Source organism: Bos javanicus, chromosome 23 (assembly GCF_032452875.1).
Source record: "Bos javanicus breed banteng chromosome 23, ARS-OSU_banteng_1.0, whole genome shotgun sequence".
NCBI lineage: Eukaryota > Metazoa > Chordata > Mammalia > Artiodactyla > Bovidae > Bos > Bos javanicus.
Window position 1 is genome coordinate 19,317,872 of NC_083890.1, and position 12,279 is coordinate 19,330,150.

The following is a 12,279-nucleotide window of genomic DNA, read 5'->3' on the forward strand; positions in this document are numbered from 1 at the left end:
GGTCCTGCGGCAGGTTTGACAAACTCTCGGAGAAGACAGCCACCTGCCAGAATGCACCTGACTCCATCTCGCCCGGGAGCCCCGAAGCGAGGCTCGGGTTTGCAGAAAGGCCACCCCAGGGACCGCCAGGGCGAGGCTGCGCTCCCTGGGGATGGTCGGGCGTCCTAGAGCGCTCGGCGCCGTGGCACGTGAGCCGCGATCCCGGCTGGAGGCGCAGCAGGTGCGGCGGCGCTAGGACGCCGACCTACCTTCACGAAGAGCTCGATCTCGGGGTCCCGGTCGTCCCCGTTAGCCGTCGCCGCGTCCGTCATGCCGTCGGCGCCCGGGGCCAGCGTCCCGGGCCGGGGAGGCGCCACCTCTGCGGCGCCGGGGCCAGCGCTCCTGCCGCTGCTGCTGCTGCTGCCCGGGAGGGCCCCTACGGAGGGCGTTTATTTATCTAGTTTCTTTAATCTATTTCCCCAGCCGGTGACAGCGGTGCCTGAGGGATCGGAGTTCCGGGCGATCGCACGGAAAGAGAGAAGCCAGGAGAGGGCAGAGGACGAGGCAGAAAAGGTGGGCTCGGGGATGGGCTGCAGGTCCCGGGAGCAACAAGTGCCGAGCGCTGGGAGGTGTCACAGGATCCGCGCGGGGCGGCGATCCTGCGGCCGCCGCCCGCGCCCAAAATAGCCGGCGCCGCGGGGCGGGGTCAACCTGGCGGGCGGGAGGGGCTCCGGGCGAGCGCGGCCCCCGCCCCGCATCCCAGGCCCCGCGGGGCGCGCTGCGGACCAGCGCCGCTACACCGCCGCTGGGATAGGAGGATGTTCTGGGAAAGATAAAGGGGGAGGAAGTGTGAGAGGAGGCGGGGGAGGATGAGAGAAAAAGAGATGGCTTTAAGCCTTACCTTTCATTTAACGAAGCATCAGCTCCTCCAAGTTAACTCTCCTACCAGCCCTTTCCACTAGGAAACCCCCTTCCTGCCTTAGGGATGCTCAGAGTGGGGAGGAGCTACGGGGAGCCGGGAAGAGAACTCAAGGACCCTGAAAACTGTGCATTTGCCATCCTCGTGCTGGATAGGTTAGAGTAGGGCTGGGAGAGGAGGAGGCAGGGAAGGGCAGGGTGCTGTGTAAGGTAGAGAGGTGAGTCTGCCAGGTCAGGATCCGTGTCCTTTAACCTCTGGGCTGTTTTGCTTTCCCCTTCTTTCATTTTTTTTTTTTTGGTTTTTTGTTTGTTTGTTTTTTCCCTTTGGCTTTCTCCTCTTTTTTTTTTTTTTCTTCTTTGTTTTCTATTTTTATTTTATTTTTCTTCTTCTTTTTTTTAATGACATAGAATACTCATACGGGCTTCCCTTGTGGCTCAGCTGGTAAAGAATCCGCCTGCAATACAGGAGACCTGGGTTCGATCCCCGGGTTGGGAAGATCCCTGAAGAAGGGAAAGGCTACCCACTCCAGTATTCTGGCCTGGAGAATTCCATGGACTATATACAGTCCATATACTTTGGCCACCTGATGCGAAGAACTGACTCAATGGAAAAGACCCTGATGCTGGGAGAGATTGAAGGCAGGAGGAGAAGGGGATGACAGAGGATGAGATGGTTGGACGGCATCACCAACTCGATGGGCATGAGTTTGAGGAAGCTCCAAGAGTGGGTGATGGACAGGGAAGCCTGGAGTGCTGCAGTCCTTGGGGTCACAGAGTCCGACACGACTGAGCGACTGAACTGAACTGAATATGCCTATGGAAAAATATGCATATCATAAATGGACAGTTCAATATATTTGCACAGTCTGAACTCATCCATGACACCAACATCAGAGAAAGAGGTAAAATGCTAGCTGCTCTTCCAGAAGCTCATCCCGGTCTCTCCTCTCTAGCTCTCCTCCCTCTCATGGCTGTCACCCACCTGGAGTTAACTTATTACCCCTACTTGTAATAACAGCACAGGTTAGTTTTGCCTGGAATCTTACAGTAAGCGTAGTATATACTCCTTGGTGTCTGGCTTCCTTTGTGTTCACCACTGCATTGGTGAGATTTATCCATCCTACAGTGTGTAGTTGGAAACCACCCATTTTTGTTGCCACAAGTTATTTATCCATTCTCCCTCTGATGGATATTTGCATAGCTTTCAGTTAATGACTTCCATGGGGCTGCTATGAACATTCTATGAAACATCCTTTCACAATACGTGGACACTTTTTGTTGGATATATACTCAGGAATGGGATTGCTTGTTGCTAGAGCATTAGAATGTTCTCGAGTAAGCACTGCCAGCGGGTTTTCCAATGTGGCTGTACCAATTTACATTCCCATCCTCCATTTCTTTTAAAAACAGGTGCTAAGTCTTTTGTATCTGGAATCTGGTCAACTTCTGTTTGTGTTCTTTGCCTTCTCTAGCTGATCCTGTCTATGCTCTGTCCTGCCTGACTTATAAATACATATTTGTTCCATGACTTTCTAAGAAAAAAATAATCACTTAATAAAAATAAGTAACAGTACTTATTAGGTACCAGGCAAAAAATGCTGAACACTCTACATGTCTTAACTTATTTCATCTTTATAGATAGTGTTATTGTCCCAATTTTACAAGTGGGGAATCTGAGGCATATTTATTAATATTTAAGTAATTTGCCCCTAGTCATTCAGTTAGGAAATGGTGGAATCAGGATTTGAACCCAGACAGACTAAGCCTATGCTCTCAACTACTCTCATCGTAAGGCACTTTGGGAAAAAAAGGCACTGTGCTGGTCTTCATGGAGATTAAAATCTATTTCAGGAGAATATGCCCATGTAAAGAAAAACTCAGACTGCCATACGAATTGGGTAGATGAATGGGCTGTGTAAGTCAGCTTGCTGAGAGATTATTCATCATCGTTGGAGTGGCCGGAAAGAGAGATCTCACAGAACAGAAGCAACTTCCTGAATGGTAGGCATCTGATCGGCAGAGAAGATGGCAAGGTGTCCTGACCACTGTTTATGACAGGTTGTTTCCCCATAAACTTCAAGTGCAAATGTCTCCTGCTCACCGAAGGAAACAGTCACCAAGCCCAACTTACAACCCTCATGGTACCCTACAGCTTAATCAAGGTGAGGCTTAATTGCTCTCCTCCTCAGTTTCAGGCTTACATCACCAAAGCCTTTAGCTCTCACCTTCACAGCTGTACATTCCAAGCCAGTGACTGCATACTCTGGGAAAGACAAGGTTACAGAGGGAGACAGCTACCTTCACTGCATGCCGCACAGACTCATCACTTTCCTATTCTGGCCTGTGGACAATATTTGCAATAGTAATTGACAGAGGTAAATGAAATTTTATGCTAAAGTGCCTTTGAGGGCTTTTTTTTTTTTTTTTCCCCGAATGAAGATGCTTTACACATGTGGTTATTTTCTTGGCTATGAGCTTAACAATATGTGGTATGACCTCTATTTTCCCCTAATCCCAAACCTAGCAGAGTTAGCTTTTTAAAAAAAAACATTATTTACTTATTTTATTTTTGGCTGCACTGAGTCTTTGTTGCTGCACACGGGCTTCCTTTAGTTGTGATGAGCGGGGGTTACTCTTCCTTGCGCTGCACGGGCTTCTCATTGTGGTGGCTTCCTTGTTGCCCTCGAGCACAGGCTCTAGGCTTCAGTGGTTGCAGCACATGGGCTCAGAAGCTGTGGCGCACCGGCTTAGTTGCCCCGAGACAGGTGAGACCTTCTTGGGCCAGGGATCGAACTTGTGTCCCCCTGCATTGGCAGGCAAATTCTCCTCCACTGGACCGCCAAGGAAGTCTGAGAGTTAGCTTTTATTTCATCTTCTCCAAATATCTACCACCTACTGAAAAATGGAACAATTCCCTTTTAATTTCTAGATACCTCCCACATGGACATCCCTATAGATAACTGATAGTTTTGATATTATAAACTTTCGTTTAATAAAAAAAAAAAATTCTGCTCTGGTTATAAAATACTTCTGGCCTATATCTAGTTTTTAACTCCACATTCTGCTTCATTTCACAATAAAAAGACTTCTTTTTTTATATATAAAATGACTACCCTTTTACATCAAAGTATAATTGGTTAGGCAATTCGAACTTTCTTCAGAGAAAAGCACTTCTCTGATCATATAGACTGTACTTCTAATAATCATAGTTTCACAAACTTGTTTCAAGTTTTGGATAAATCCTTATTAGGCAAGCACTTCAAAAACATATTCAATGTTCACTTTAGCAGCACATATACTAAAACTGGAATAACACAATAAAGATGAGAATGGCCCCAATGAAAGGATGATGTGCATATCTGTGTGACACTCATATTTTTGTATGATTGTTGAAATAAAAAAATTTATCTGACTGAGTTTTCAATATATTCATATTCAATGATACGACATAAACGTGAAGGCAAAGGAATTTATATAGCTGTAATATTTCTATACATCATTTGAAGTGGCAAAGTATGAACTCTAAGCAGATTAAGAAAAGTCAGGTATACATATGGTAACCACTCCTAAACAACAGCTATAAAACTTACACGAAGAGATATGGTTTAAAAAAAAAAAATGTAAGTTAAAATGTAATGGCAGGAAATTCTCAAATAATCTAAGAGGAAAGAAAAAGAAAGCAAACAGAAAACTAATCATACAACAGCACACTTAAATGTAACCATTTCAATTCAATTTAAATGGTCTAAACACAACTAAAAGTTGGAGATCAGGGATTTCCCTGGTGGTCCAGAGGTTAAGAGTCTGTCTTGCAATGCAGGAGATGTGGGTTTGATCCCTGGTCTAGGAGGATCCCATGTGCTGCAGGCAGCTGGGCATGTGTATGGCAGTACATGGACCCTGGGGCCCACACACCACAACTAGAGAATCTGTACGCTGCAAGGAAAGATCCCACACGACACAAGAAAGATCCCACGTGCTGCAACTAACACCTGACAATACAGCCAAATAAATAAATACTTTTAAAAGCTGGAGATTTTTGGATCGGATTAAAAACAAACCAACCAAGATCCAACTATGTGCTGTCACAGAATCTCACTTCAAATGTAAGCAGATGGGGAAAAAATACCATGCAACTGCTAGTCAGAAGAAAACACCAAACAAAATAGACTCCAGAAAAAGGAACTCATCATGGATAAAGAGGAATATTACATAATGATAAAAGAGTCAAGTCATCAAAATCTATAACAACCGTAAGTGTGTATGTACCTAATAACAGAGCTTCAAGATACATGAAGCAAAAGTGATAAAACTGAAAGAGGAAAAAGACAAACATGGGATCGCATTTGGAGACCAAAACCCTCCTCTGTTAGAAACTGATAGCAGAAGAAGACAAAAAGTCAGCAAGAGTATAGAAGACCTAAAAATAACAATCAAAAAATTTGACCTAATAAACATTCCCACACAACAGAACACACGCCATTTGCAAGTACACATGGACAGTCACCCTAATAGACCATATTCTGGGTTACAAAACAAACCTTAATCTTTTTAAAAGACTGAAATCTTACCACATATACTCTCTGGCCATAAAATAATCAATTAGACCAATACTGAAGATATAGGGAAAGCCCTTAAATCTTTGAAAATTAAGCAATACACTTTAAGAAATTCACTGGTTAAGAAGCCTCAAAAATAATTAGAAAATATTTGGAACTAAATACAAATGAACACTGCTGCTGCTCAGTTGCTCAAGTCAGGTCAGACTCTTTGTGACTCTATGGACTGTAGCCCACCAGGCTTCTCTGCCCATGGGATTTTCCAGGCAAGAATAATGGAGTGGGTTGCCATCTCCTCCTCCAGGGGATCTTCCCGACCCAGGAATCGAACCTGGGTCTCCTGCATTGGGAGGTGGGTTCTTCACCACTGAGCCACCAGGGAAAGGTCACAAATAAATATGGAAAGGTCACAAATAAATATAGAATCTATCAAAATTTGTGAGATTCAGGTAATTCAGTACTTAGGAAGAAATTTATATAAGAAGTGTTCTTTTTAGAAAAGAATAAAGATTTCAAATCAATAATCTAAACTTCTATCTTAAAAAATTAGAAAAAGAATAGCCAGCTAAACACAAAGCAAGAAAATCCAGGAACCCCACCTCCACCCCTGATCCATGGAAAAATTGTCCTCCATGAAGCCGGTCCCTGGTACCAAAAATGTCATAAAAGATCAACACAGTTAATAAACTTCTAGCTATATTTACAAGATAAAAAGTGTATAAATTATTATGAAACACCAATCATCTTTATAAGGATATCAATATCTTACTGAATGCCAGGTATATCATTAGTTTCAAGCTCAAACCTTTAGGTACCTAATGATATTTAGTTGAATCCACTCTTTCTGCCCAAGGTAGCTATTTATGCCCAAGGTAGCTATTTAATAGGAATTGGTTTCTTTCACCCTTACATTCTCTACAGAGGATCTTTTGGACAATCTCAAGGGCTTCGGTTTCAAGCTGAGGGGACTGGCAGATTTTGATGGCAGCTGCTAAAAGCATCAGTCGTATTGTGTCTTTGTGGGAGGACCATGTGAGTGTAGCCAGAGAGAGGTGAGTCCTTCCACTTGCATGAGGTCACAGGTTGGGCTGCGAGGAGGACCGGGTGGGTTCCTAGTTCTGTTCCTTTATAAACTAACGTTTGGGTGTGCCCCACATTGCCAGTGATCTTTGTCCTCACAGCAGTCTGCCTACCTGTGCTCAGCAAAGGGAGAGGCCAGGGAGTAGGCTGGCCTGAAGCCAAGAGTCCTTGTCAACAACTGTCATTTATCCCGTTGGTTCACTCATTACTCATCCTTCCACCAGGGTTTTGGGGATGCCATGCTCTTTCTAGAATCCTTTGAAAAAATGCAGGGTAGGTGAGCAATGAGCAGTCTTAGCGCTTGCACTATCCCTCCATGGAATTCCTTCAAGGGTTGAATCATGTCTTTCTCATAACAATAAAAGCTCCTTGAAGACAAGAATCCTTTTTGTCTCTTTTGCACTACCCATAGAACATAATGGCCCCTTGTTATAAACTTGCAAACAAACTGATAATATTCCCAGTACAGTGTATGTGCTCATTAAATAATGGTCAATGGAATCAGTTAATAAACAACTGTGTTGTTCTCTTAGCTGCTCAGTTGTGTCTGACTCTTTGCAACCAAATGGACTGTAGTTTGCCAGGCTCCTCTGTCCATGGGATTCTCCAGACAAGAATATTGGAGTGGGTTTCCATTCCCTTCTCCAGGGGATCTTCCCAACCCAGGGATCAAATCCGGGTCTCCTGCATTGCAGACAGATTCTTTACCACCTGAGCCACCAGGGAAGCCCGAATAAACAACTGGCACCTCTTTTATTCACATCCTCCTCCTCCTCTTGGACTTCTGTTCATATCATGCAAAGGCTAACTTAAGTGAAATGGGCCTTACTGTGTGGAGACTTTATAATTATTCTAATTCTTAGCTGAAACACAGGAAAGGATTCTGTAACAGTACTAAGAGACCACCATGTGTGAGAACGCTAAATCTCTTATCAGCTCACTTTATCTTCATAATAACCCAAGGCAGTGCAATTAGTCTCATTTCACAAATGAGGAAGCAAAGACTTAAAGAGGTGAGGAACTTGTCCAAGGTCACATAAATAATTATAAACAACATAGCTGGTACTCTGACCCAGGTCTCTCCATCATTAAAGCCTATTTTCTTAACCACCAGGATTTACTAAGTATGTGAAGTATGATGTTGTTGGATGAGGTTGAAATGCTGATAGAGATTTAGAAATGGCATTGAATTGGTAGGATCAGTGACTGGCTGATCTTAGATAAGAAATGACTGGATTTGGGGTCTCTGGAACCGTAAGAGACACACAGACATAAGCTGAAAAAAGAAATAGGGACCAAGAAGTGACCAAGAACAAAAAATACCCATTCATTGGAAGGACTGATGCTGAAACTCCAATATTTTGACCACCTGATGCAAAGCACCAACTCCTTGGAAAAGACCCTGATGCAAAGTTTAAATAATACTATTTATGAATATGCATAATGCAACCAACATACTGACTGATGCATAAACAAAGGACAAAAGAGCCCTTTTGTCTATAAGGCAGTGCTACATTTCACAGTCAATTTCTCACTTGATCTTTCACTTAACAAGATAGCTACTATCAGTGTTCCATTTTGCAGAAGAGGAAGCAGATTCACATAGGTTAGTCAGGAAACCAACCACAAACTTCTAGAGCTGGGGTTTGAATCTAGATCTGCTTGACTTCCAAAAGTCTACTTTTAATGACCTCAATAACTAAGCACTATTTAATTATTTTATTACTGTATTTAAATGCATAGAAACGTGAGAGAGGAAGAGAGAAACAGAGACAGAAAAAGGAAGTAAATGCCCAATTTAGAAGTGAAGGCTGAAGATCAGCTACTAGAACATTCAAAAAGCAATGCTCCCAGGTAAAGAATGGAATTTGTACCCTGTAATTACCCTGACCCATGTTTGATGGCCTTCATCCTTTATCTGATTGTCTCCTTGTCATCATATCAGCTCTTTAAGCTACATAAAGAATTATTTTCTTTTTTTTTTAATTTTATTTTATTATTAAACTTTACATAATTGTATTAGTTTTGCCAAATATCAAAATGAAGAATTATTTTCTGAAAGGCAAAGTATATTATTGAGAAAATTATCAATTCTTTCTTGGAAATAAGCAGAATTGATCAAATTGAATTGCTATTATTATCTTTAAGGATTTCCCTGATGGCTTTGCAGGTAAAGAATTTGCCTACAATGCAGGAGATGCAGGAGTTGTGGGTTCCATCCCTGGGTTGAGAAGATGCCCCAGAGGCAGAAATGGCAACCCACTCCAGGATTCTTGGGAGATCCAGGTTCAATCCCTGGGTCGTGAAGATCCCCTGGAGAAGTGCATGGCAACCCACTCCAGTATTCTTGCCTGGAAAATCCCATGGACAGGTGGGCTATAATCTATGGAGTCACAAAGAGTCAGACATGACTGAACAAATAACACTATTATTTTAAACATCATCTGTCTTAAAAGTGGGAGCAGCAATAAAAGTCAGTTCCTCTCTTAGAATTCTAGGAATGTATGTGTATGTGAGTATTTTCTTTCTTCCCATATATTTCCTTATATATCTCTTTCTCTACTTTAGGAACTCAGAGAAATAAAACGTAATATTTCTGTACATAATTACCTGGTCACAGCTAAGCAGGTACAGAAGAAATTTATTTCTGCAGCACAGTAGTAAGTGATTCTCTTTAATCTATATTTAGAGGGGAAGATTTAATTCTATTTTTGTCATATATTTTCTCCAATCTTGTGCAATCTTTTATAATCTGCCGGGAAGATTAACCCTACTCCCACAAAGCTTGGACAGAAAAATCTGAGAGTATTATCTTGAATTGTTTCAATTTCCTTCTTCCAGGGAGAAGACAGAAAAAGCACTTCAAATATCTCACTTTAGTTAAATTCAGCAAATACGCCCTTGTTGGCCTTTCTGTGCCAGGCACTGCCTTTAATACTGAGGCTAAATTTTTGAAAAAGACCCAGCCTCTGTCCCAGAGAACTCACAGTGCCTAAAACAAGTGTATGTGTGTGTAGGGGATGCTCCCATTCTTCAGCCCTTCCAGTTGAGTGGATAGAATGTGTTTGTTGTTGTTCAGTTGCTAAGTTTGTGTCTGACTCTTTCGTGACTACTGGCTAGGTTTCTTTGTCCATGGGATTTTCTAAGCAAGAATACTGGAGTGGATTGTCATTTCCTCTTCCAGGAGATCTTCCTGACCCAGGGATCGGACCCATCTCTCCTTCACTGGCAGGTGGATTCTTTACTGTTGAGTCACCAGGGAACCCAAGGAACATAGAATTGAAGTAGATCTGATAATGTTGAGAAAAGATGCTCATTGCCTACATTTTTTGTGACCAGACAGCACTTGAATCTTTACCAGTTGATTCATAAATGAGTCCTCTTCCACTGAAATAGTCACAGCCAGGGTTACTTCATGTTCACATTCCTTTATCTATTGACTACTTATTAGACACCAAATACTTTTGGAAACACTGGATATACCTTGGGGAACAGAACAGTTGATCATAGCCCTCGCCTGGTGGGTCTTGCAATTCATGGTGGGAAATGGAATAAACATATAAACAATAAATAGATGTATAGTTATAAAAAATGATCAATATTATCTGGGTTACAATGCTGAAGAATCACAGTGAGGAGTGAGGGAGTCTTTTTTGTAAGGTGTCCCTGAGGTAGGCCTCTATGGGAGGTGACATTTAAGCCCAGATGTGATTGATAAAAAGGGGCCAGTCATGTGAAGACTGAAGGGAAGAGAGAAAGGAACAGAATGTGTGAGGGCCCTGAGGTAGAGAGAACAAAGCATTTAATGTTGAGGAACTGAAGGTCTAGCTTGAAATTCTCCATGCTATCCCCTGTGTAATATGGTGGGGTCACATTTTCATTTTTTCCTAGTAATTACATTATGCAACCTTTGTAATTTCAATGCCTTGCAGTAGAAACTCTGCCAGAGATTTTCATTCAGTGCAAAGTTCTAGCGTGAAGAAATGACAGCTCCATCGACTGTATATAGAATTTGCAGCCAATCACTGTATTGCTCTGTAATGATGAATAATTTCCTCAGTTAAATACACTTTGGAAAGGTTTGAAATACACCTCCATATGAAAGACAGACATTAATTTAAGACTCCTTTGCAATATCCATTTTTCACCTCAAGATCCCTCCTACTTGGTTCTGCTCACTGGCTGCATCTCTACTAGGCAAGGGGGCTTCTCGGGTGGCCCTAGTGGCAAAGAACCCAGCTGCCAACGAAAGAGGTATAAGAGACACGGGTTCGATCCCTGGGTCTCAAAGATCCCTTGGAGGAGGACATGGCAACCTACTCCAGTATTCTTGCCTGGAGAATCTCATGGACAGAGAAGCCTGGCAGGCTATAGTCTGTAGGGTTGCAGACTTCAGTTGCAGTCACGATGAAGTGACTTAGCATGCACATATGCATACCATGGGGAAGATGGTAAACCCACTTCTAAAGGCTGATATTTTATCTAACTGATGTTATGTTTTTTAAAAATGCATTGAAATTGATTTAATTACAGTGAAACTCATTCTTTTTTTTTTTTTACCTTGCTCTTTTGGAATCTTGTAAACTCAACCATTGTTACTTCTTCCTCTCATAAAATCAAGTCTCTGAGTAAACAGAGCTGAATATGGACCCAGTCACTGGTCCTCCATCAACACTGCACAGGGTTATTACATCACTAGACACCAGACTCAATGCCCTTAGCTGAGCCTCCCAATGTTTAGGGCCCAAAGGGACAAACGCTGACCTAACTTCTGTCTTCCTCACCGCACCCGGCTCCCCATGGGAAGTCATCAAATTAAAGGGCAGAGGGATGCAAAACAGCCACACCAAAATGGTCTGGCCATGTCCACCAGTCAAGGCCAACTCCTCTGCTCCTTCCATCTGGTCTCAGGGATGGTGTGGATCCAGCCAAATGGATGCTGAAACCGATCAGCACTCCTCACCCCCATCCTGGGAGGCTCCCGGCAGGCAGAGCTGCTCACCACTGGGTGATCAGTTACCCTGCGGTGAATAAGGCTGAAGGGGGTTCTGTCTGCATAATGAATAGTACTGGCCCTCTGCATGCACCTGTCACTATTGAAGACAAAATATCAGAACAATATAAAGGGAAGGAACTTGCTCACATATCTACACCTCTCATTTGCTGACATTTGAAGATCTGTTTGCAAATAGATGGGAAACAATGGAAACAGTGACAGACTTTATTCTTGGGGGCTCCATAATCACTGCAGATGGTGACTGCAGTCATGAAATTAAATGCTTGCTCCTTGGAAGAAAAGTTTTGACTGATCTAGACAGCATATTAAAAAGCAGAGATAATACTTTGCCAACAAAGGTCCATCTAGTCAAAGCTATGGTTTTTCCCATAGTCATGTATGGATGTGAGAGTTGGACTATAAAGAAAGCTGAGTACCGAAGAATTGATGCTTTTGAACTGGTTGGAGAAGACTTTTGAGAGTCCCTTGGACTGCAAGGAGATCCAACCAGTCCATCCTAAAAGAAATCAATCCTGAATATTCATTGGAAGGACTGATGCTGGAGCTGAAACTCCAATACTTTAGCCATCTAATGTGAAGAACTGACTCGTTGGAAAAGACCCTAATGCTGGGAAAGATTGATGGCAGGAGGAGAAGGGGATGACAGAGGATGAGATGGTTGGATGGCATGAGTTTGAGTAGGTTCTGGGAGTTGGTGATGGACAGGGAAGCGTGGCGTGCTGCAGT

The 12,279-nt window shown here is 42.8% G+C and overlaps 1 protein-coding gene and 1 non-coding gene across 3 annotated transcripts in view; one reads left to right on the forward strand and one right to left on the reverse strand.

Annotated features, from left to right (window-relative positions):
* Positions 1 to 12,279, reverse strand: part of CLIC5 (chloride intracellular channel 5) — a 171,508-nt gene that overhangs the window by 113,877 nt on the left and 45,352 nt on the right. Inside the window, exon 1 of one of the 2 annotated variants that reach the window (XM_061398337.1) lies at positions 249 to 612. The exons of the other annotated variant lie outside the window; for it this stretch is intronic. Within the exon in view, the coding sequence (XP_061254321.1) occupies positions 249 to 311 (63 nt within the window). The 5' untranslated portion in view covers positions 312 to 612. Of the gene's footprint in view, positions 1 to 248; positions 613 to 12,279 lie in introns of those variants that run through there. 2 annotated transcript variants of the gene reach the window in all.
* On the forward strand, positions 4,174 to 4,278 carry LOC133237078 (U6 spliceosomal RNA). The gene has a single exon (XR_009733112.1). It is a non-coding gene; the product is annotated as a U6 spliceosomal RNA (small nuclear RNA).